The sequence below is a fragment of the Doryrhamphus excisus genome, linkage group LG11 (assembly GCF_037039965.1).
Source record: "Doryrhamphus excisus strain RoL-2023G ecotype Guam linkage group LG11, RoL_Dexc_Guam_v1.1, whole genome shotgun sequence".
NCBI classification, from domain to species: Eukaryota; Metazoa; Chordata; class Actinopteri; order Syngnathiformes; family Syngnathidae; genus Doryrhamphus; species Doryrhamphus excisus.
In genome coordinates, this window is record NC_136367.1 from 6,537,344 (window position 1) to 6,562,198 (window position 24,855).

General features: G+C 46.5%; 4 protein-coding genes across 5 annotated transcripts; 1 reads left to right on the forward strand and 3 right to left on the reverse strand.

Annotated features, from left to right (window-relative positions):
* Positions 1-4,065: 4,065 nt before the first annotated feature.
* Positions 4,066-4,869, reverse strand: nkx2.2b (NK2 homeobox 2b). Its single transcript, XM_058045890.2, has 2 exons — positions 4,668-4,869; positions 4,066-4,526 (listed from the first exon to the last, which is right to left on the reverse strand). The coding sequence occupies exons 1-2, from the start codon at positions 4,867-4,869 to the stop codon at positions 4,066-4,068; spliced, it is 663 nt and encodes a 220-aa protein (XP_057901873.2).
* A 1,361-nt stretch (positions 4,870-6,230) lies between these two features.
* Positions 6,231-7,784, forward strand: LOC131134525 (protein CEBPZOS-like). Its single transcript, XM_058079917.2, has 4 exons — positions 6,231-6,377; positions 6,525-6,642; positions 6,741-6,785; positions 7,337-7,784. Exons 2-4 carry the CDS (start codon positions 6,525-6,527, stop codon positions 7,417-7,419), a joined length of 246 nt encoding a protein of 81 aa, XP_057935900.1. The 5' UTR covers positions 6,231-6,377; the 3' UTR covers positions 7,420-7,784.
* On the reverse strand, positions 7,211-9,483 carry LOC131134520 (endothelin-2). Its single transcript, XM_058079904.2, has 3 exons — positions 9,251-9,483; positions 8,646-8,823; positions 7,211-8,180 (listed from the first exon to the last, which is right to left on the reverse strand). The coding sequence occupies exons 1-3, from the start codon at positions 9,309-9,311 to the stop codon at positions 8,048-8,050; spliced, it is 372 nt and encodes a 123-aa protein (XP_057935887.2). The 5' UTR covers positions 9,312-9,483; the 3' UTR covers positions 7,211-8,047.
* A 372-nt stretch (positions 9,484-9,855) lies between these two features.
* Positions 9,856-24,699, reverse strand: adgrg6 (adhesion G protein-coupled receptor G6). 2 transcript variants are annotated; one of them, XM_078794595.1, is made up of 31 exons: positions 24,558-24,699; positions 20,869-20,933; positions 19,598-19,942; positions 19,332-19,471; positions 18,966-19,245; positions 18,714-18,887; positions 18,563-18,628; positions 17,792-17,857; positions 17,591-17,662; positions 14,797-14,885; positions 14,670-14,722; positions 14,563-14,598; positions 14,342-14,490; positions 14,170-14,281; positions 14,001-14,089; positions 13,872-13,936; positions 13,648-13,784; positions 13,332-13,497; positions 13,121-13,249; positions 12,929-13,045; positions 12,802-12,847; positions 12,607-12,716; positions 12,410-12,537; positions 12,023-12,291; positions 11,847-11,949; positions 11,623-11,773; positions 11,422-11,554; positions 11,257-11,358; positions 11,027-11,185; positions 10,917-10,954; positions 9,856-10,300 (listed from the first exon to the last, which is right to left on the reverse strand). In XM_078794595.1, coding segments are annotated over exons 1-30 (3,573 nt in total). In that variant the 5' UTR covers positions 24,560-24,699; the 3' UTR covers positions 9,856-10,300; positions 10,917-10,934. The 2 variants fall into 2 exon arrangements, with proteins under 2 accessions (XP_078650721.1, XP_078650720.1); XM_078794594.1 differs by having other exon boundaries at positions 9,856-10,303.
* Between the last annotated feature and the right edge of the window lie 156 nt (positions 24,700-24,855).

Here is a 24,855-nt window from a genome sequence, read left to right on the forward strand (position 1 = left end):
TATAAAGTAGGCATTATTACATGGTATACACAGTGCAATACTACAAAGTATAATATTCCCCATAATAGACTAGAATAATAGACATTTCTATTCATATTAATCACGGTAACCATAGCCCAGGCCAGCTTGGATAAATGATTGAATTGTTATCAAATGCAGCAATGTGTTCAACGTATATAAAAAGCACACATTTATTTCATGAAGATATTTGAGAACAGTGGAATGTTTTATCAGAGCTTTTATTGTAGAAAATCGGAACCAAAGCACTGAAAAAGTTTGTATATTTTTCTGTTTTTAATAATTGCGTTTTTTGTTTTTTTTTGGAAAACCTGATGCGGCCCAGCCTTGCCCAGACCCTAGCTCCAGTGGCCCCCAGGTAAATTGAGTTTGAGACCCCTGATCTACAGCAACTCATGTAAACGCAGTTTCATCCTTCCTGGTAGCGTGGCTAACTTCCTGCTGTCATGGCTAACAACCTGGTAGCGTGGCTAACTTCCTGGTAACGTGGCTAACTTCCAGCTATCATGGCTAACACCCTGGTAGCGTGGCTAACTTTCTGCTATCTTGACTAACATCCTGGTAGCATGGCTAACTCCCTGCTATCATGGCTAACACCCTGGTAGCGTGGCTAACTTTCTGCTATCTTGACTAACATCCTGGTAGCATGGCTAACTTCCTGCTATCATGGCTAACAACCTGGTAGTGTGGCTAACTTCCTACTGTCATGGCTAACAACCTGGCACTGTGGCTAACTTCCTGGTAGCATGGCTAACTTCTTGCTATCATGGCTAACTTCCTGCTATCATGGCTAACAACCTGGTAGCGTGGCTAAATTCCTCGTAGCGTGGCTAACTTCTAACTTCCAGCTATCATGGCTAACATCCTGGTAGCGTGGATAACTTCCTGCTATCATGGCTAACAACCTAGTACCATGGCTAACTTCCTGCTATCATGGCTAACATCCTGTTAGCCTGTCTAACATCTTCTTTTGCATTTGTCTTTGAGCCAACAGCATCTATGTGATTGCAGCATTTTTAATTTGTCGTATTTTTACTTTAAAGACCAGTCTTAGATTTTTTGTGTCCCCCTTCTCCCCTCCCCCAGCCAGTCTGTTGAAGACTCTGATTGGCCCCCAAGGTTCTGTTTTGTTCTGGTTCTGCTCTCACTTTAATCCTACAAGAGGTCACCACTCCAACACGGAGGCCATGGGGGGGAAGGGGGGGGGGGGTGGTCCAGACCACCTGGCTCCAAGAACACAGTGAGAGTGTGGATGCTGTCAACTACTTCCAAATTGAATTGTTAGAAACATTAACAAGGTTTTATTTGAAAGAACGTGAGTGTGTGTGTTTGTGTGTGTGTGTGTGTGTCTGCGTGTGTGTAGTGCCACCATGAGGTTGATGCATGTCAATGTCAAATGTATCCTGGAGCCTATCCCAGCTGACTTTAGGCGAAAGGGAGGGTACACCCTCCAGTGGTTGTCTGTTAATAATAATAATAATAGTACAATTTTTGACAATAATCAACACATGGAACAAGTGGACATTTTAGCATTCTTTGGGTTCTGCTGGGACCTCCAATGACGATGGGGGAGGTTTCTACATCCTCCTGCAGAAGAAAAGTGCAGTTGAAGAAATTTAAAAACAAGGGAAACCTCACACACACTCAACAGGGGCCCCAGAAGCATCCAAAAATGGCATAAAATGCCAGAGTTTGAGGGCAGTGATTTTTGACAAAAAATGTAAGGAGTTAGTATGATGTTTTTTTCAGGTTTTTTTTTCAGTTTTTTCAACTAGCTTCAAATGCACTTTTCTGGTGAAAAAAAACAGAGGAAACCTCGCACACACTCAACAGGGGGCCGAGACGCATCAAAAAATGGCATTAAATGAGTTTGAATTTTGTGATTTTTTACAAAAAACGTAAGGGGTTATTATGTTAGTATTTTAGATTTTACAATTTAAATTAAATTATATCATGTGTTAATACTTACTACACATGATATAAATATTCAAAGGCTTTATATTGTCTTTTGACAAACATTGCAATAGTATATCATGTAATATAAAATGTAATAATAGTATAAAACATAACAATAGTAAATTCAAACAATTCCTATTAAACGCACAATGGTATAAAACAATAATAGCATCTCAAACAAAAAGAATACAAAACATAATATCATTCAATATCATCATTTTCTGATTATGGAGTCGCCACAGCGTAATCGCATCAAGGCAGTAATTTGGTTTTTGCTGCCATCTGGCGTCTATTTGATGAACTGCAGGACCACACTTGGGGTCCTTAATAATTCATGTCGCACATTGTCTTGTCTTTAAATGTTAACATTTTTTGAAATCAAAGAAAGACATGTTACATGGAATTATATACAACCTAATCACTGATGACAATATTGATAAATAAAGAGATGACAGATATGAAATATGAAATACAGTAGAAATAAAAATAGTACAGCGTATGAATATGACAGAATGCAAAGCGACTTATTATGAATGATGGATGATGAGAGGTGATGGCGATGGGTCATGTTTGTTCACTTTGTCAACAACTTTGTATTCTTTTGGTTCTCCGTTCAACTTTGTGTAGATTTTACCTTTAATATTTCCGTAATATTGAATAATATTTGAATGCTTGTGTCACGCATTAAAGGGTGAAATTATGGGACGTTTGGATTTGTATCAATACATCTGGCAACCCCGATTCGCTCCCATCGGCAGCGAGAATGAAAGAATGTACATTATATAAATATGTTATTAAAATATTTGTATACATTTGAATGCTTGCCACGACTACGGATCTATTTCCGTGACAACAAGGAACTTTCATGTCTGATGGCCTCCATTTTATTCTAGTTTGGTGATGCCGATGCTAGCTAACTAGCACGAGATCTTCTCGCCTTCAAGTGATTTCAAAATAAAAGTATACGAACAGGATGACATCTTATTAAAAATATGTACACGAGTCTGTCCTATTCATGTATTTCAAAACAAATCAGTTTTAGCTTTATGCTAATAATTATTTATTGTTATTACGATACATTCATTAACTATTGATTCATGAATAAATGATCTGTGTAAATGAAACAATGGTTCTTTAATAGTGAATTATGATAGTATATAAAAAATATATAAAATAAAATATATACAAATATGATTCTGAATACATAGCATGTTTTATCTTATAGCAAAACACATCAAAGTATTATTATGAATATCTAGCATAATAATCTAATCCAAAGATATAGAATGTCAAACCAGAGGATTTTTTTTTTTTGCAAATGAGAACTTTGAAATATTCTGTTGGCGTTTCTGTTTCTTTCAGGCGGAAAGTGGTCCTGCTGGGGGGGGGCGTGACCCCCCACTAAATCCTCCCATCAAACATTCCCAGCAGAAACAAAATCGTAGAAAAATAATAACCTCAATGCGGTAGAAATCACAAACCACTGTTATGGAAGAAATTATTAATTTCTCTCTTTTTCATTTTAAAGAACAAGAAAATATAATTTCAACGTTTTAGCCTTTCAGAATATATATAAATAAAATATAATATAATATAAATTCACGATTGAATATTTACGTGAGACTTTTGACATTGAAATTGTCTTTTTAACCACATTGCAAAAAACACACGAAATACACTTGATCATACATGGACAGCGTAGTACTCCATAGTACTCCATAGCATGAAGTTTACTTTGAAATAAAAGAATAGACAAGAAAGTATAAGATGTTGTACAGTTTATTTAAGACAAAAACAGTCAGCAGGCAAAACATTGACATGATATGAAATATTTACTATTCCGTTCTAGAAATGGGATCCATGTAAACAATTAACACTAAAATATCAAATCGGTCACAATAAAAAGATTCAATGTTAACATTATTTTATTTGTTAACATTTAAAATATCAAAAAAACAAACAGAATTTCATTCGAAAGAAAAAAAGTGCTTGAATTTGAAGTTTTGCTCACGTGTTTTTCTTCTTGTCAACACAGAAAGTCCATCAACATCGAAAGAGTCAAATCCCGGACCGGTCCGGCCCCGTCGGGCTTCACCAGGTCCAGCCGGTCCAGGTCTGCGTCAGCTGCCTCAGGCTGGCCTGCTCCGGGTTCGGCACGTGCGCGTACGCGCACACAGGAAGGCTCAGACGCAGGTCCTGACCTCTGACCCGCTCGGCGCGCTTGCCGTCCTGCAGCAGAACCGGAATGGCGAACCTCCGCGCCTGCAGCAGCCGCAGCGCCTCCAGGCTGCGTTCGACCCGGGCCCTCTTCATCTTGTAGCGGTGGTTCTGGAACCAGATCTTCACCTGGTTCGGGGTCAGCTGGATGAGGCCGGCCAGGTGCTCCCTCTCGGTGGCGGACAGGTACCTCTGCTGCCGGAACCACCGCTCCAGCTCGGACGTCTGCGCTTTGGAGAAGAGGACGCGCCGCTTCTTGGCGCCGGACTGCCGCGCCGCCGCGCCGCTCGCCGTCTCCCGCCGCGCGTCCACGGACGCGTCCTGACGCGCGTGCACTGCGCGGGACAGGTAATGACCGTCAACGTCCACAGAAAGCCCGGGAATGTTCCGTCCCGACCTCCGGTCCTCCGCCAACCTCGTCAATCAACGTCAAATTGAAGCACGTGACATCTGAAAAGTTGACCGGATGTGCTCACCTGACAGCTGCAGGTGGTCCAGTTCGCGGTTTCGTCCGAAAGGAGCCTTCGCGGGAGTCTCGTCGGTGTCGGCCTCCTCCGGGTCGTCCGAACCGGAAGCGGCGGGTAAGTCCAGAATGTCCCTGACTGAGAAGCCGCTCCTGGTGCCGCTCGCTAAAGACATGGCTCCGCTTAAAGGTTCTGCTCCATCAATGATGCTCATGGCGCCTCGCAGCACGCGCGTGACAGGCGCGTGGACGTTAAAAAGGCGGGGGGCGGGGGGCGAGGAGGGTCAATGACTGTCATTAGTCACTCATCAACTTCCTGTTTAGCTTCTGACCATATTTGGCCCACGCAAAACCGAGACAGGAAGTACAACACACCCTCGACGCTATCATTTCATGCGATGTTTGAAGATGAATTATGCCCATGAAAATTGTGATAATAATAATTAATAATAATAAAAAACGTTAATATAATAACGTCAAGCGTTAATAATAATATTAATGAGAAAATATGTTAAATATTTTTAATACGCTTCTATTATTAATTTTTATTCTAATTAAGTAAATTTTTTACTCAAACATTCTTCATCGTGTGTGTGTGTGTGTGTGTGTGTTCTATGACACTGCCTTGCAGGCTCACATCTGTGTGTGTGTGTGTGTGTTCGTGAGAGGCCATTAAAAGTATTCATGGGGAATAAATGGTTTAAATGTGGAGGCTGGTCAGTCTTTGTGTCTTTGGGCTCATCGTGTGTTTGTTTGCACAGGCCGACCACCCAGCAGGATGGTCTCACACACACACACACACACACACACACACAAACAGTTGTCATGGTTTTCAGCTTGAATACAACGATTATGGTGTTTATTCATGACCACACACAGAAGACATTTCAACCGTTTTAATCACTAAATGTATGAAATCATTAAAATACGAAAGAAAATTCAAAGCGAACGAACATTTAAAGCAAACCATTGAAAAAAAACTAAAGTAAATAAATGTTATTCATATTTAATGAATGGAATTTCTTCCATAAAAATAGGTTTTTTGTGTGCTAATGAACGAAAATACAACCTATATATTGTATGATTATTATGTACAACACTGTAGTACATTATACTGTACTACTTAATCGTTGTAAAAAAAATCACGATGATCATTTTAAATGTTAATTTTAAAACTGAATAAAGATATTCTTTAGGAGGTTAATAAAAAAAAAATTACAATCTTAGTGTTCTTACAAGCACGAATATGAAAATCAAAAGGTAAGAAAACGTTAGAATGAATACGGAATGTATAAAGTACACACGACTTAGAAATCAACTCGGACAGCTGAGCCAATGCTGCTACCTGCTGGCTTAACGATTAACTGCAGCCTGACTTCCTTTTGTATGGAAAGCCGTAGAAGAAAAAAATGTGTGTTAGCCAACAATTATAAATTGACTTGTAATATATTAATAAACCATAACAATAACTATGTAATTGTAAGTACTGTTTGAAAATGACACTCGTGATTAAGCATAGGAGTAAATACTTGATTTCCGTGTCATGTCCAGCAGGAAATAACCCCAACGCGTTTTTCACTGTTTTGTCCCCGGTGAGCTTCCGTAGTTAGCTAATTGCTCTCTACTGTCACGGAGGGACACCAACTACCACCTTTAAAAACACAATTTTATCAGTAAACACATCTTTGTGCAACCAACTAACTGCTGTAGTCGCCAATGAGAGGTGAGAAGATTTGTGTGGCTCTAAAAGACGTAACAATATTTCCGTTTTACTGATCACCTTCGAAAGGCTTCACTCGTAGAGCTACTACTACAAACTACTGTGTGACACTACAGTAGTACTTTATCGTAATATTTATGATGTTTGCAGATGTCTCCTAAACCTTTGGCACCACTGGCCAAAAAATTGATGAAGGTCGTCATTGTTGTTGAGCTACTTGGAATCTTTGGAGCCTACAAGCTCTTTGACATGATGAACAGCAGCCAAGGTGCACACACAAACGTACACTAAAATCAATTTGTCGTTTTTCATCGTTTTATGGCATTATATTTGGCAATTTAACATGGCGATCATTTGTGTGTTGAGATTTGAGGAGCAGGATGAGCAGAAGGTTTCCAGCCATTCTAGAAGGTGAGTCAAACTCTTTTAGCCTGAGGGGGGCGCTCTGCTGCCGAACTAATTGATTCACTTCCTGTGTTTGGGTGACATGTTGTCACCATAATAAAAGCATGGCCGAAGTCAGACCGGGATCTTTGTGCCCTACTGGACAATGGCTTATGTCAAGAGGGTGACTTAGGCGATTTTAATTTTTGGCTGAGCCAACATTTTTGATTGATTGGTCAAACATGACGAGGTAATGAATCTCAATGGTTACTTACTGTAGAAGTATCAGTACCAGACCCAGTTGAACATGATTGGCAGACTCTTCAACGAAGCCATGATGGCAAGGTCCAGTGCAAGCTTGAGTCGTGTTTCCCAAAAACGTATATATGACTGAAAATATGACTTATGTTAACATTTTCTAAGTACTGGAAGGATGTCTGACATGTCAATCAAAATAATAACACATACCAGTGACATCATCTTAAGTAACATGAGCTTGAGATGATGTATTCAAAAGCTTCCACAATGTGAGCTTTATTGTGAAAGGGCAACAAGGATGAAAATGTCTCCCTTGACAGTTTACTACAAGTCCAACGAGCTGGCGGGTGTTCACGGCATTCGGGAGAGAGACCAACTGGACTGGATGGCCACACGGGACTGACAACTGCTTCCTGTTCCTGTTCCCACCCACCGTTTTGGGTCAGCCCATCTGCTTCCTCTTGTTGAAGTCTGTCTTCCCGTGGACGTTGCGGTCCGGTCGTCATGTTGAGTGTCCCACTTGAGCATCACAGGACCGCGGCGTGAATGGTTAACGTGCGACTAGCTCACTCAGGTGCCGCTGCATGGAAACCAGGGATGCGCTGGAAGGACTTTCACAACAAGTTTGTAGGATGCTGACTCAGACGTCACCAGCGTCGGCCATGCTGGTTGTTTGTTTGCACATGTAGTACAAATAAAGCAAGACATATACATACATATTCACAGTACATAATTATTCATAGCCTTTGTACCATGGACCACTCCATCCATACCATAACCCCACCCCACATAAACTACATTTTTGAGAGGCCTTTTATTGTGGCCAGCCTAAGTCACACCTGTAAAAAGAGGACGTATACATATGTATATTGACATTACCATATGTGTGTAATATTTCCATATCATTTCAATATGTTGACATGTCAACCAGCCCTTATATTGCAAAAGCAACGGGCACCTTCCGTTGACCTTTGAAGTCACACCAAAGTCACAGGTTTATGCCCCGCCCCTGATGACAAACTCCTTCCTGCTCAGCGTCTCGTTACCGGTCTGACCTGCGTGGCGCAGAAGCCCGCACAGTGTACATCATGCATGCGTGTGCACGTGCAGCGACCCACTTCCCTCCTCAGTCGACCCGAGCCAAACCCGTAAGGAAGCACCTTGCTGCAAGGACAACACGTATGCATTAGCCTGACATATTCTAGCTGTGTGTTAGCATCATGCTATTTATTCGCTATGTTCGCATGTGGTGCAAAAATGCAGAGAATGTTCCCGGCATCAAGAGGAAGGTGGTCTTTATTTGGATTGTAAAAGGAGAGGGTGCATGGCATCTAGCCACATGTTAGCGTGCGAAGCAGCAGGAAACGAGAGTGCGGCCTCAAAAGCATCTTAATGGCGGAAGTTTCCCGCCGCACCGCAACTTTCAACCCCTTAGAGTCTTGGTGACCGTGGGGGCTCAATTCCAACGAGTATCTTTAGCCAGCCTTTTAAGTTGCGGCCTCCGTCCGGGTATGCAAACCTATATGATTAGCTGCACCGCATGTCAACTTAATTGCTAGCATGTGGTGCCCAAGTGTGATGTGCTGGCCGAGTGCCTCCTGCTTTGCTAACGAGCGTGTCTGTACCAACCTTGGCGTGTTGACCCACACGATGCCGATGTGACAGAAGAAGATGCACTCTTTGTCTCTGTGGTTCTCACAGGAACAACGTCTGGCTCGCCGGCGCACTGCCTGGACGAGCTGCACCGTGGGGACCTCCACCGTGAGGCCCTCCTGCTCCATGGGGCTCATAAGGGAGAAGGCGTGGCCTGCAGGCAAAGGTGATGACACATTAAAAGACAGTTGGCGGTAGGAATGTACAAGTAGGTACATCACGTGATACGGACCAGGTGACGTGCAGAAAGAACAGAAAGCTAGCTATTCATCATGTCACACCTCATCCAGTACAAATAATCCATGACGGCAGCCAGGAATGTGTCTCCCGGGTAGACATGATGATGATGGAATATTCACTCACTGGAATATTCTCACAAGGTCAAATGACTTCTTATAGTCTTAGAATTCAACTTTATTGTAATTCTTAACACGGACAATGACTATCAGTTCATAATTAGTAGCATTGAAGGTCAGAAACAATCATGTACTTCATTGGTCGTGCTCACCTGTCAATCACTGCGTGAACGTGCGTCACGTTTTACTAAATTAACCTAACACACACACACACGTCTGACTCACCTGGGCGCTCGTGGACGAGCATCAGCGTGGACGCGATGAGACACAAGCGCGCCAAGTCCATATTGCGCTGCGCGTGCACGCCTTTAACTACTGCTGCTGTCCCGCCATCCAACACGTACGTACGCACGCACGCTGGCAGTCAAGACTCTTCCTCGTCAAGATCCTAAAGCTCCCGCCAGGGAGCGCCGAAGGGGCGGGGCTTGTCCTAATCGTTGCTCGTAGAGAGAGAGAGAGACAGACATCCGCCGATGTGAACTATATGTCCACATAGATAAAGTCTATATGGATAGCTATATGGACTATATGTCCACATATATAATGTCCATATGGACATCTATATAGACTATATGTCCACTATTGGGAGGAATCACGTGACCAGGTAAATTGCTTTTGTACACAAACGTTCGTTTAGTCAAGCTGTCAATCATTTTAGACACTGCTGAGGACTTCTGTGGTCCATGATGATGTCATCACCACTCATAACTACCCAGGTTGTCATGGTAATGACGCTCGGTCATTGCTTTCAGTGACAACGTCCAAAAACAAATGATTTCAATATGAATAATAATATGGTAGATGAAAGTGCGAATCTAGAGCACACTAAAAAGAAATGATGAATTTAATGGACATAAAAAAAAAGTCTTCATCGTCACAACCTGAAAGGAGTCAAAGGTCATCCAACAAAGCTAGCTGATTGTGCTACTGCTATTGCTAGCATGGTCCTCTCCAAGCAGTGGAAGGTTCATTGTCTCCATGGTGATGCATGGAAAGGACAGCTGTCATGCTGGGCTTGACTCAGCACTTTCTCATGTGTCAAAGGTCACTGGGCATGCTTCACACCAGGTCAGAGGTCAGCGCTACGCTAGTGATGGACGTCGTGATGTCCTCGCTGTGTTGGGGAATGTTCCGGAAGCGTCCATGGCAGTGTGTGTCTCCCAGAGGAAGAGGCGGAGCCTCGTTAGGGTGCTGGGTTTGTAGAAGTTGTAACCTTTGACCTTGTCAATCATCTGTCTGACAGGAAGCAGGAAGGGCTGATCCGGTGGCATTTATCTGCTGACAGAAAGTGGCATGATGATCACATGATGATGCAAACAACAGAGGAGGTGGGGCTTCAACATGTGACCTATGACATCTGTCCTCATTTGCATTTCGACTTCCTAACTTCGAGCTACTTCTCGGCACGGCGTTCCGAGCTTGTAGGAAGTTCGACACATCCGACCTTTGCAGGAATGTTTTTCACAACGCCGCCATCCACTGACGACGGGGTCACAAGTGTTTGGACGAAACATCTGGAAGTCATGATGAGTTGGGATGGCTCCTTCAAGATGTTACGACTCGCTCGGGGAGCGTCTATCAGGTCTGGCTGACAGGCACAGACAAGTGAAGTGCAATGCGTCATCCTGGAGATGAGTGGACATCACAGCAAACACAACTTTGCTGCTAAAGGTGCAAAAACCCAGAGGAGATTTTTCAAATCCAGAAGCTTCCGGGCCAGATGTTCATCCAACATTCCTCACTGGATCACGTGTAGCGCTCGCTGGCCACAACATTACACAAATTAGCGTGTTAGCCAAGATGCTTGAGTGGTCACATGTCAATGCCCCGTCCCCCTTGGGGTGTCTCAGGTGAAGAATGTGTGACAACACAAGCGATGCGTTCAGCTTACCTGTGCTGGTCTCTCCTCCTATTGGCTGCAGCAACTTTCTACACAAACACACACACACACATTCATGTAGACACGCTGATGAGGTGAAGATGGCAGCGTTAGCGTGTCACCTGTGTTGTTGTGCGTCCTGGTGAAAGGCTTCAGCGTGACTTTAGCTTTGGAGGTCCAGTTAGCGGCGCTGGAGCCGAAGGAGCCTGAGGACAAAGACTGGACTGCCTGCTCAGACGTGGCCTTCTTGGTGTTGTTGTTGGTCGCCGTCTTACTCCAGTCTGAAACACACACAAGTCATGTGACTCGTCTTTACGGGTATTCACAGGTAAAGCTTCCATGGAGGTGGTACCGGAGTTGTCAGCAAGTCGGAAGCGAGCGCAGCACAGCGAACGTCTCCACTGCTTCTGCACGTTCTCTTTGAGCGCACAGTGGAAGAAGAAGATGAAGAGTCCTGGCAGGCCGAGAAGAAGAGATGAGTGCTTGGTCACGTAACGCACATGTCATGCTCTCTCACCTTGCAGCGAGTTGAAAATGGCGAAGAGGTAGACAAAGATGAGGCTGACGGGCCCCCAGGCGAAGAGCGCAAAGGCCCAGGTCATCCCGAGCAGGAAGGTCAGACTGACCACGCTGCGCAGGTTTCGCACCACCTGCAGCAAAGGAAGTCTGCATTATCAAGGCGACAACAACGACCTGGAGAGATGGCGAGCGGCGGTACCTCCTCTCGGAACGTGCGGTTGCTGTGTTTGCCATTGCGTCCGCAGATCTGCAGCATGACTACGACAAACATGGCGACGTTCAGCAGGAAGACGAGGCAGAAGTAGGCCACACACGCCGTGTAGAACACCAGCGGACTTTGGATCCAGCAGCTGCAGATGAACCACATCCATGATGATGATGATGATGATGATGAGCCTTTGGGCTCTGCGTTGCCTTACTTACAACTCAGATGATCCGTCACCGTACTCGCCACCGCCATACTCCTGTGGGCCGTAGGACCGTTTATCTACAGCCACCACCGTTGCAACCAGCACAGCAGGAACTCCTGCAAGCAGAAGGTGGTGAGGTGGTGTGACCCCCCCACTGGCAGGACTGAAGGTGCACCGAAGGAGTCTCACCCCAGCCCAGCAGACAGAACTTGAGGATGTATCTGCGGATGTACGTGTTGAACACTTTGACCAGCGCGATGTACATGTGCACCGACTCCAGGCCCATCCATGTGAACGACGTCAGCAGGAAGTAGTGCAGCAGCACGGCGGCGGCCAAGCACAGCGCCTCGCTCCGTTGCCCCGACAACCATCCGTTCAGCAGGAAGGCCATGTTAAGGAGCAGCAGAGACGCGCTCAGGTTCATCAGGATCTTGGACGGGTAGTCTCGTCGCAGCTTCCTGCACACATGCGAGTCATGATGACTTCCTTTTACGCAGCACATACAGGTTTGACCCTGGAATAGACTACATCCGTCAACATGTAATGTGCAACGGAGTGGGGGGGCAGGACACTCACTCAAAGGCGATGTAGGTGAGCAGCGTGGCGGCTGAGAAGATGGCGGAGACGCCGCAGCCCACGAAGGAGATGAAAGTGAGGATGCGGTTGTGGCGCCGGTCGATATGAGGTGACACTCCCGAAATGTCCTCAATACAAAACACACGAGTCAGCACACACACCCGCCTGCCACATTACAACACGCCATGCACGCTCACCATCAGGATGCCAAAGTGCGTCAGGTGGTCACACAAACAGACGGTCCTGTTGACGCTGGAGTCTTCTTTGGAAACTCTGCAGCCGTCTGAGTTCCATCCTCCGGCACCACCTGCTTGGCGCACACGCACATCACCCTGTTCGCTACCCGTCCTGTTACTGTCAACTACTACATCATCATCATCATCATGACTGACCGTTCCTGCTGAAGTCCCAGAACATGCAGACAGGACTGAAGAAGGCCTGAAGGAGGGACATCGGTTGTCATGGCGACATGAACAAACAAAGGGAGACAAAAAGTAGAGAAAGGAGGAAAAAGCTGACTTGTGGCGACAGGTGAACAATCTCAATCTGGACTGGATCGCTCAGGTCGCTGACGCTCCAGTTTCCCACGCTACTGGCCACCACGTAACTGTTGAGCGTGCGTCCGTCCTGCTCACTCTGTGGAAAAAAAAATACAAATTGATGGACAGCACGGGAAAGAAACAGGTGCCAGATCGAGGACTAAACTCTGACCTGAAAGAGGCTTGTGCTGCTGAAGAACAGGAAGTTGATGCGGGCCTCACTGAGCGATGCACCGGACAGCAGCGACGCTGGCAATGTGACCTGAGCCAGCGGGTTGGTCCGCTCCGATTCAAAGTCAATCTGAATAGGCGGGGCCAACGACAAAGAGACATTTCAGAAAGATGGTGTTGACAACTGCTTAGCGACGTAGTCCCTGTGCTACCTGTGGGTCGGTGGCGTTTGGCGGGATGAAAGCGCTAAACGACGTCCCATTGAAGGCCGACGCATTGAAGGCCGACACCCCCAAGGACAGATGTCTGGATGTGATGCTCACTGACGGACCCTGGAACTCTAACTTGTCAAGCAGCTGCTCCACCGTCTTCAGGGCCCTGATGGAGGCACAGCTTGTCAGAATGGAGATCTTCAGTCTCGTCTGATATAGTCCAGCCTAGTCTGGCCTAATCTAGTCCAATCCAGCCTAGTCTAGTTTAATCTAGTCTCGTCTAGGTCTAGTCTAGGAATGTCCAAAACAGACTTACCTGTCAGATGCGGGGGCCAAAGCGCTCTGGGGGCTCCTCATGACATTGGAGATGACGGCGACGACTGCAGACGCCAAGGTGGCGTTGATCTTCGCCACATGGACCAGCTGCTTGACCTTGCTCACCACTTTAGACACCTGAACACAGGAAGTCAAGCGGCATGATGGTGAGAGGAGGGGAGTGGTCATGTGGGCCGTGACTTTGCTGGATGAGCACAGACTCACTTCCTCTTTGGACAGCTGGTTGTTGGCGATGGCGGCCAGTTGTGCGGCGACCTCGGCCGCATTCTCTGCATCCAAAACATTTAAGATTAGAAATGTGTCACGCGTCACGTGACGTGAGAGCAAGACTACCTGCTGAAACCTGGATGCCGTCGATGTCAGTGCAGTTGCTGAAGTCGGCAGGCGACCAGAAGGTTGAGAAGTTGTGGCGGTCAATCAAACTGTCACAAGGACACTGTTGGCATGGCGACGACCGAACAAGTCACATCAGCTAGCTTCCTGTCTTCACGCGTTGACTTACCACGTCCTGGAAGCACTCTGCTCCTTGTTGGGGAAGCACGGCAGGAAGTGAGTGACGCTGGGTTGGGTCTCAGGCCAGCGGTAGTGGACAGTGTTGTCCTCTGGACATGCATCTGTCAGGAAGGACCAAGTCAGAAACATACTAACATCCCTGACGTTGCGGGTCATCTTACCCACGAACGTAACTCGGATAGAGCCGGTGCCGACCACCAGGCCGGCGCCAATGTGTGCGTCCCTGCTGGATATCCTGGCGGAGACGGCGTCTCGGCCCGGACTCTCATCAGTGATGTGACGGTGAAGCAGCAGAGCGCGACTGGTGAAGCTGTGGACACACACAGACCAAAGTCAACTCAACCTTGGACCTTGGATCAAAGGTGACAGGCACTGCTACGACCTTGAGTGACCTCCAGGCAAGATCGCAGATTGCACACTGCAGAGAGAAGAAGTGCACGTTAGTGTCAAAGAATGGAGATGCTTGTCCTCAGCCAAGGGTGTCCTCACCTGACTGAGTCCACAAACACAGAGTGAGTCCAATTCTGGAAGGTCTGGTTCAGCTGGGAGGACAACGCACATGCTAGTGGTTAGCCAAACGCTTGTTGCCCATGCAAAATCTGGCGGGTGATCTTACCCAGGAGGACACTGCTTCCTCCACATCCGCCTGAGTTAGTGTGGCGCTCCCATCATGCACCACCACCGACAGCCTGTAGAGGACGACCTCTGCAGGTAGACATGCGAATTACAACAAATCTTCTTTAAGAGCTTGTTCCACCTAGCAGGACAGCAATCACGCTAATCCTGGTTAGCAGGAAACTAACAACTTCATGTGACACACACTGTCAATACTTGGTGTGATTAACTTATACATGTACAGTATTAATTGAATATAGTATCTGTATATTGTATATAATGTATAAATGAAGTTATACATGTATTACTTGTACTGGAGTGTACTGATGTCAGTACAATATTTGAACATGAACATGCTGTATGTACAACGACCTGCTATGCTCGACTTTGGCCACTAGAGGCCAGCCTAGACTAGTCAGCAATCACGTGGAGGAAGGGACTACCCAGCATGGAGGAAAATGAAGACATGAGCACATGTACATGAAAAGATGACATCATTAATCAAATCTTCATGATGAACCAATTACCAGCATCCAGGAGCACAAACAGCCTGCCCACTCTACTGATTGACATCTGCCTACAAACACCAATCACGAAAAGAGTCCCTGCTTGGAGGTCAGAGGTCACCAATGTCTATTCATATGTGTACATGTACATCATACATGTACATAATAATGTATATAAGAAACCGGAGCACCGGAGAACCCCCCCCCACACACACACACACAAGGAGAACATGATCTTCCCAATCCCCTGCCTGTGGCCATCATACTAACCACTCCTCCACCGTGCGGCCATTATTTGATATATGTGGTTATATGTTCCTATCTTGTACATGACTGATGTGGACAATTAGATGATGACCTCTGACCTCATGTTTTCAATACAAGCTTTGATTGACAGGTGGGTGACGTACTGTCCATCGTCCAATCGTGGCTGTGTTTGCATCGACACGCCCCCCCTGGCACTTGGGCAGTAGACGTGTTGGTGTTAGGGGGATGGCCAGTGTCAGCAGGCGGGGGCCAGGTGGGAGAGGGCCCGACCCCCCCAACAGAACCAGTGTGCACTCCTGGGCTGTCAATCGTTGTGCGTTTGCTTGAAGGGGGCGGGGCCAGCTCAGCTAAGACCGGGGGTGTGTGTTCACGTGTGCCTTGAACCTCTGAATGAGTTGACAATTTTAGAGAAGGCAGGAGGGGGGCCTGAGTGGCGGCAGGCCGCAGAATAGGTGGGGGTGAGGATGCGAGGGAGGGAGGGAGGACTGAAAGGAAAGGAAGCGTGAAGGTTGCTAGAGGACTGAGAGGGGAGATGGCGCTGTCTCTCCTCAGCCCCTCTGTTGCCATGACGACAGCCATCGTAGGAAAACCAGCAGAGGAAGTGGTCACAAGACCCTGTACCATGACCCCTGAGTCCATCTTGGTCGCATGACTGTCATGCCGTTGTGTAGAAGGGTGAGAGGGCCATGCCCCCTCCTCACCTGAAGAGGTGGGAAAAGTGGGCGGAGACAAGGAGATTCTGGATGACATGCTGGGGGCGGGGCGTAAGTGCCTTCTGACATATGCTGTAGAAGCTCCTCCCACCACCCTAGAGGCTCCACTTCCAGATTCTTCTGTGACAAGCAGCGCTGCATGTTTGGTCTTTTTGTTGCTAGGCAACCCTCTGGAGCGGAAGCGATCGTCGCTGGGTCGCCTTGAAGACGAGCCCTCCGTAGAGTGGGACGAGTTTGCTCGGGTGGGCTTGATGATGGGCAGGGCCGGCCCGGACGGCCTCTTCCTACCCCGCCACACGAGGGGCGTGGAGATGAAGCCCAGACGTGATGGCCTGGGAGGCGGGGCAGCTGGTCGGGCTGGCGGTAAGGAAGGGGGACTGGTGGGCCGGTGACTGGGCACTGTGTCCTGAAGGCGCGGGGCAGGCCCCACCTTTGAAAGTCCAGCAACGAAAACACGGGAAAGACTCTTCTGGCGGCCCGCTGAACCAGAACTTGTAGCAGCAGAACCAGAAGCTACCAATGGGAGGCAGCAGCGAGCACAAGTGACAGTAAGTAACAGTCGTCAAAATTAAAAGCGAGACCCCACCCGCCACCACAGGACCATTTGGTCCACAGGATTGGTCCACAAACAAGTGATGACAAAGAATCGAGAAGACTGTTAGCTCAGCGTAGACAGCATGTGCAGTTAATGGCAGGAAGTGACATTAAATCTATGAAACTAAGTTCATATTCAATGAGCAAGTGCTCACTTTTAGTTGAAATGCTACGCTAAGCTGCGCTGCGATCATCATTTCAAGCACGTGCAACTAACTAGCATGTAGCATTGACATGCTACATGCCATGCTTTGACACGTTAGTGGAGGTGTTAGTCCTGACAGCCAGCGAGGGCTACTCTGTCTGGTGGGCTACACAAACACATCACGCAGTCAAGCTCAGATAACATGCTAGCTTTTTTTAAAGTACGAATATAAAAATACATGCTAGATGTTTGTAGACCAGAGGTGGAAAAAGTACTCAAACTTTGAGAAAAAAAAAAGAGTAAGATTCCAAGTAAAAGTTATTAACCCAAAACCTAATTCTCCCCCAAACCCAACACCCCCCCCAAAAACAAAACATGACCTACCCCAACTAAAGCACTAGCTAGCCCCTAATCTGTTGAACAGACCTGAAATCCCATTTGTGTTTTTTCAGGTTGCCAACGCAGCACCTTTATGGTGTTGGTGGTCAAACCTCTGTTTTCTCTTTTGGGAATATGTTCCTGATGGTGGACACGCAACCTCGCTAGGTGGCGTTGGCCACTGAAGCTTACCCAAAGAGGAGCCGCTGGTTCTGGTGGGGGTTAGAGGCATGCGAGTGGGAGCAGAGGAAGTGTTGGGATGGACTGGGAAGGACAATGGACAAGAGGAACAGTGCAAGTAGACTTCCGTGTATTCCTTCTTCCTTGATAGAGAAGTCTAAAGAGTTTTGGTGAGACAACATGACAGCGGGAAACGAGGGTAGGAGGTCTTACCGTGGGCGTTAGTAGCATGGATGCTGTTAGTGGAGGACGTAGATGAGCTGGCGGGAGAGGAAGCGGCTGGCGGGAATGTTGGGATGAGAGACAGGGATGAGGATGATGATGAACGAACACAACCTTCATCACACTGAGCACATGATGTCCACACAGACAGTTGTCATAGCAACATGCTACTGTAGCTAGCGCCTACTTAGCATATAGATGTCATTAACATGCTAATGTAGCTAGCATGACCTTGCTAACGCTACACAGACAGGGTCGTATACATAAATAACAGGATGTTTACCCCCTCCCCAACTTTTCATGCTTATGTATGTGACCCTCGCCGAAAAAAGTTTGGACATCCCTTCCGTACGCCGTTTTTAACACCCCCCGCCCCCCAGTGTGAGGCCTCTATAGTGCGTCACGTAGTCAGCTGGCGCAAAACTCCCAACGCTCACGTTAATGATGTCCCTGAACACCACTCAACATGTTTGGACCTCAAGTTCACTTCTAGTGGATTTGGCTGGAATACGGACGCGGGGTGGGGGTGGAGATGGGGAATGTCCCTCACTAATGCTCTCCTGCAGTCTCCTTAGGAAGCAAGGAAACAAGGAAGTGCACATTACTTTCCACATATGGACTGCCAGGACACATGGAAACTCTGCCTCTGTGTGTGTGTGTGTGTGTGTGTGGGGACCACATTTTTCTTTCGAGACACACACACACATATGCTTCTTATAGATGTCCATAACATAGCTCAGACGGGTGTGTTGTTTTCCTTACCTGGACAGCCCAGGCGGGTGGTGTCACAGTGGGTGTTGAGGGTGGTGTTGCTGGGCGGGGTCACACCTTTATATGAAGTTAATGAGGAAAAGGCCAGTTAGTGTCGTGTGTGTGATCGTGACGTCACAAAGAAAGAAGAGGAGGGTCTCACTGCAGCTGAGTGAGTGGTCCGTCTGGGTCAGCGAGGACGGAATGTCCCAGAAGGCGTTGTCCCAGTCGATGACGTTTCCAGCCACGCGGCATGTGAGCGCGTTGAGCTGCTGCACCGTCATGGTGTAGTCCCACAGGCGCAAGTTGTACAGGTTCCCCTCGAAGCTGTGCACCCCTGATGACGTCACAGCATGCTAGCTTAGCACAAGAGCTAACGTGCCAACAGGAGAAAAAAAAGAAGAAAAGTCAGCACCTCCCAGGCGGAAGGTCCCGCCCCCGGCCACGGAGTGTCCAGTGGAGGCAGAGCACGTCTTGGCCCAATGGTTGCCCTCCAAGTAGACCCCCACGCGGCCGTTGGACGAAGACCAGAGGACACACAAGTTCTTCATGGACCAGCTCCAGTCAGCCGCTGTCACAATGGAGTCCAGCGAACATGTCACGCCTCCCACCACCAGCTTCACGCCACTCTGGTCGCAACCCAGCGCCAACGCCGTGTTGCCATCCTCATCTTCATACGTGAAGATCCACTCCACCTGGGCAGCGGTCAGGTGAAGGGTGGGGCTCAATTGATGTTAGCCGACTGATGTCATCATGCAGCATGTGTGTGCACATGAATCACCTGCTGGCGTGCGCTGCGCTCCAGCTCAAAGCAGAGAGTCAGGTGGTGCAGTGTCGGCATGGCAACAGAAGACAACACTTTGGCCATTTGGCCGTTGCCCCCGGCAACGCTGACCTTTTGGTTCCTCAATGCAACAGGGACTGCAAGGTGGCAAACGAGTAAAGAAGACCTCAGTGCTAACGTGCTAGCAGAACAGACAAATACACAAACAACGCCCTTCCTCTTTAGCTTAGCTTTGCTAAGCACGGCACATAGGCCGCACCCACCATGGCGGAAGGTGGCGCTGAAGCCCCTCTTCTGCACGCTGAAGTCAGAAGTGAACTCCACGTCCATGATGTTCCCGCTGGAGTTAAGCGTGAGGCCGTGCGCGGTCAGGCCGCACAGGTCCACGCGCCCGACCCCGCCGTGCACAGCCACGCGGTCGTACACGCAGCCTGGCGCCTCCTCCAGCTGGAAGTCCATGAAGGTCAGCTGCACGACGAAGCCTAGGGGGGCCCGCAAACGCCACCTGCAGCTCTGAGAGTTGGGGTACTGCTGCGGGTAGCACGGAGACGCCAGAAACCCCGCCTCCTCCTCCCTCAGCCATGGACCCCTGCACTCGCAGCCACACACTGTACACAAGAACATTTATTATTACTGTATTTGTTACTGCATTTATTACACCTTGTAAAGTTTTTTTTACTAATTTACTACACCAACATTTTAACAATTATGCAGAATTGTAGTAATTGGAGTCTTTTTCAGCATGGAACCTTTTTAAGTTCTTCACAGCATCTCAATAGGATTCAGGTCAGGACTTGGACTAGGCCACTGCAAAGACTTCATTTGGTTTCTTTTGCATTCAGAGCTGGACTTGCTGCTCTGCTTTCTTTATTTTATTTTTTTATTTGACTACATTTATTACTACAGTTATTACTACACTTACAGCATTTATTACGGCATGTATTACTACAAATACAACATTTAAATGAAGCACCAAGAAGATCAACAGTATCACTTGTTAACACACTGAGTGTGTGTGTGTGTTAATTGATAGTGTGTACATGAACAACAATGTTTGTCTTCTGCTGACAACTATTTCAATGCTAATGTGAGTGATGAACACACGCACACAGTATCTTAATGACTTACTGCAGCCTAGGACACAAGGAGGGAAGGAGACAGAGAAGAAAGTTCTGGGGAAGAAGCAAAGAAAGTGATGATGTCAATCAAAGCAAGGAGGTGTGGCCAAAGAAGAAGCTGGGGGTGGGGTTTAGCCCTCCAACAGGAAGTGACATTATGTGTTCTTTCCACCCAGGACACACAATGCACTGTGTGTGTGTGTGTGTGTGTATGCGGTTAGAACTGCTGGGAAGTTTATGAGCGTACTTGGCTTCAGGCTGCTGGAATACTATGGAAAATACACACACACACACACACACGTTAGTGTGTTAAAGAACACAAACACAGAATACACACTCACTAATGAAGAGGATGAAGAGCAGCAGCTGATATCACATGACCAGAGGTGTCACATGACAAGAGAGCAGGTTCTTACCGTGTGTGTGAAGCCCCGCCCACAGCAGGAAGACCACCACAACAACACCCACGCGACACGCCGCCCTGAGGAGAAGGGGCATGGCTAGGTAAGGAGGTCACATGACGGCAGGGCGGAGCTTGTCTTCATGAATATTAATGATAATGTCATGCAGCTGCTGACATTCAAACTAAAGTGTCTCTTTGTCTTGTTGGCTCAACCCCCCCCCCCCCCCGCCCCCACACACAAACACACACAGACACAACGAAGACCATTCATGTGTGTGACGCCTCAGAGAGGGCGTGGCCTTCTGGATACGGGGAAGTGTGTGGCCACGCCCGCTAAAGATGCTTTTTACTATATTGTTCAACATGCCATTGTTGCTAACTGTTAGCGTCTGAGTAACTGAGGCTAACGGACTAAGGCTAAGGCTTCCCATTTCTTTCCTCATATGTGACCTAGATCTGATTTTCTAATATCAGTGGGAACAGCACAATTCAGATGCCACTTATCTATATATATATCTGCAGTATGGACGGTCGGATCGCATGTATCCGATCTGTATCCTGCCATAGAAAGACGTGTGATGCCGTGCTTCCCGAGACTTACTCGGGAAATACTCACGGAAGTAGGCTGTCATGGAAAGGTGTGGACACTTGGATAACGGTACTCACCGATGCAGCAAAAGTTCTTTTCATCCGAAAACTATTTTAAAAGGTTAGGTTAGCGAGGCAGCTCCTGGGGTCATGGTACAGCTCCCACCACTACCACGCACTTTGGAACAGACATTACAGCAAGTTGTCTACAAACTGCCATCGGCAAAATGTTTACCCTCTTCTTAATGTGCTACACGGAAACATTTGCTTGAGAAAATAGATTCCCGTTGCACACAAACGCATTAAGGTTAGTAATGTGCTGATTGATACCAAAATATTACAAAAATATACATTATAAAGTTGTTTTTTTCCACTGTTGCAACAGGGACCAGATCTTTAGCAATGTGATAGGACATTGTTTTAGTAATAGCACACCACTTTCCTTGTTTGCTTTCATGAGGAACACAACAGGAAAAAAGAAGCAAGCAGTGAACTTTGTGTTGTGGCAGGAATTGTGCGGCCGGAACGCAACTTCACACATTCCTCGTATTGGAGTTTGTGCCAGGTTTTAAGATGCTGAATTTATTTTATATCCTGAATCCAAAGTACCTCAACATTACTGAGCTACTGCTTTATCCTTGCTGACTAATTCTTCCACCGCAGATGCGTCCTCCATTTTTGTCCAAGACTGAGCGGCTAGACATCATAAACTCTAACTGCTACGTGGATATGCTGTTGGTTGTTCCAGGGGACGTCAAGATGTTGCTAACTGTTAGCCTGATGACTGATACATGGACATGCTAACATAGCCACAAATAACCTGGTGAATGATTTAACAGCATGCCAATTAGGGTTGGGCGATATTTTATATATTTTCAACAGGTATAGTAACTGATAAAGGAAACAAGGCAAGTTGATGACTGAGAATCAAACACTGTCATTGTGAGAAAGAACATATCCGTCGGGATGTATTTACTCTGCGGACCTCCCGACCTGAATGAAAGCTAGCAGCAGTTAGCCTAGTTTAGCACACTAAGTGGTTGTGTGTACGCAACTTGGGCTCTTAGCTGTGTTTTAATTCTTTAATGTAATGTAATGTTCTTTAATGTAAGGAACGTTTTACAATGTCCGATGAAGACGTGCCGATTCTGAGTGCAAAAATAAGAGAAGAACCTTTATTTTTGATCTCACACGGAATACATTCCCGCAACCATCCTTCAAAATAAGAGCACCGTTTGCCCAATGTCTATGTAAATGAAACAAGAGTGTCATAAAAATATCTTTCTAATGTAGTTGGAATTGCATGGGTGACTTACAATTTGAGACAAATGTATTTCATTATATGGCTTAATGTTTGTAGCTTCTTACACAAGACTGCTGAATTGAAATTTTATATCGTTTTATATCTTCATATCGTGATACATAAATATTGTTATATATGCTAAGGTACATATCGCCTAACCCAAATGCCAACGTTGCGAACCGCTGGTGACTAATACATGGACATGCTACATGACACAGCTAACAAACATTGCTGCAACGAATACTGATGTTGTTAACTGCTACACTGGCGACGGATACAACCATATGCTAATGTCAGTAACTGCTAGCCTGGTGATTGATACACCAGCATGCTAATGTTACTACAGTAAACCTCGGATATATCGGACTCGGATATATCGGAAATTCGCTCACAACGGACAGATAAAAAAGAACCAATTTTTCTGTAATGCATTTCCAATAAAAATTCATTGCATATATCGGATTTTTTATAACGGATTTCGCCTATTTTGGACAAAATCTCCAGTCCCGTTCCAATTTCCCTCGCATGTATCGGCTGGCCGCATCGTGTCTTTCTCCTGGCTCCAGATTTAGGACAAATATAAAAGTGAGTGACGTCAATAATACTAGCACAGCAGTGAATGAGATCTTAACCACACTATTGGAAATAACGTAGGCCTGACGGGCGTAACAGGGCCTAGCTTAATTAACAATTTGTTATGCTCAGAGTCCAATAAAGTTAAATTCTCATTACCTTACGTCTCTTTTCATTGCCCAGTCCAGGTACATTGGAAACATAGTCAAGGAAGTGCCTTTTTATAACGGATAAAATCTGATTTACGCATATACGGGATATAAATCCGATATATGCGCAAAACGGACATTTTCCGGTATACGCATATAACAGATTTCGCTTATATCGGACAAAACCAGTGGGAACAATTGAATCCGATATATCCGAGGTTTACTGTACCTGCGAACCTGGTGACTGCTACATCGGCATGCTAATGTTGCTACTGCTAACAAGGTGACCATTACCGATACGTTGGCATGCTAATGTTGCCAACAGTTAACCTGGTGACTGATACAATGGCATGCTAAGGTTGCTAAGCGCTAACCTGGTGACTGATAGCATCAGCATGCTAATGTTATGGAAAGAGTTTGCGTGTAGGAATGCGTTCAAAGATTTGGTTAGGTGACTTTTATTGTGAAAAGTGGAGGCTGAGGACGCTGAGAAAGAATGGTCATAAAAGTTTGGAGGGAGCAAAATGGTGAAAGGAAGTGTTGTTGGTCCTGCCAGCAGTTACACAACGTGCACACTGACCACACAGCCAAGACAATTCTGCAAGAACATTCTAGAACGACACATCCTGTTTGGAGGCCATGATGACGACGTAAAGAAAAATGATGGCGATGACGATGATGATGATGATAATGACGACGTTGTTCAATCCTATGAGAACTATAGCGCCACCTGTAGCTTCTCTCCTGAATGACGCAATGATGTCAGTCAATCATCACCAGTGACGTCACCAAGCTTAATTAACTAGTTAATTACATTGTGTCTGCCGCTGACTGGTTGGTTAGATAAGTAGTTAATTAGCCGACTGTGAAAATTAAGTTCAAGGTGAACTGACGTCACGTCGAGCTGTGATCTACACTTCAGTCTTAAAAGATGACTAAATGTCAGAAATATTCAACAATGAATGTAAATAATATTCAGAAATGTTACAAATCACTTCAAGATGAGTCAAAAACGCGCGCGCTCGTGCACGCGCCGGGGCGCTCAAGAAGTAAAAAAATAAATGCAGAAGGAAATAAAAATGAACTTACATGTTTTAATGCAGCTTGCCACCGTGGGTTGACATGTCCCTCAAAAAAGAGATCGTTGTCTTCGAGAACTTTCTTTTCTTTTCTTGTCTCCAAAACTTTTCTTCTCCTCACGAGCACAAGTCATGAACGCGCCTTGCCAAAAAAGCAGGAGGGGGCGGAGGGGCTCGCTGGCTGCAGGGTGTGTTCGATTGCGAGACCTGGATGGGCCGCCCGAGAACACACACACACACCTGTGAGCCTGTGTAGTCACTTTATTGTGATGAAGTCATGACACTAACCTCGAGAGCAACTCCTTTCT

Coding starts and splice junctions, on each gene's coding strand:
- nkx2.2b (XM_058045890.2), bottom strand. CDS start 4,869: ATGAGCATCATTGATGGAGCAGAACCTTTAAGCGGAGCCATGTCTTTA. Junction 4,527..4,667: donor GGACCACCTGCAGCTGTCAG/GTGAGCACATCC, acceptor TGTCCCGCGCAG/TGCACGCGCGTCAGGACGCG.
- LOC131134525 (XM_058079917.2), top strand. CDS start 6,525: ATGTCTCCTAAACCTTTGGCACCACTGGCCAAAAAATTGATGAAGGTC. Junction 6,643..6,740: donor CATGATGAACAGCAGCCAAG/GTGCACACACAA, acceptor TTGTGTGTTGAG/ATTTGAGGAGCAGGATGAGC. Junction 6,786..7,336: donor GTTTCCAGCCATTCTAGAAG/GTGAGTCAAACT, acceptor CTCCCTTGACAG/TTTACTACAAGTCCAACGAG.
- LOC131134520 (XM_058079904.2), bottom strand. CDS start 9,311: ATGGACTTGGCGCGCTTGTGTCTCATCGCGTCCACGCTGATGCTCGTC. Junction 8,824..9,250: donor GCTCGTCCACGAGCGCCCAG/GTGAGTCAGACG, acceptor CTTTGCCTGCAG/GCCACGCCTTCTCCCTTATG. Junction 8,181..8,645: donor GTGTGGGTCAACACGCCAAG/GTTGGTACAGAC, acceptor TTGTCCTTGCAG/CAAGGTGCTTCCTTACGGGT.
- adgrg6 (XM_078794595.1), bottom strand. Junction 14,723..14,796: donor AGGAAGCAGTGTCCTCCTGG/GTAAGATCACCC, acceptor TTGTCCTCCCAG/CTGAACCAGACCTTCCAGAA. Junction 11,186..11,256: donor CCGACTTGCTGACAACTCCG/GTACCACCTCCA, acceptor TGTGTGTTTCAG/ACTGGAGTAAGACGGCGACC.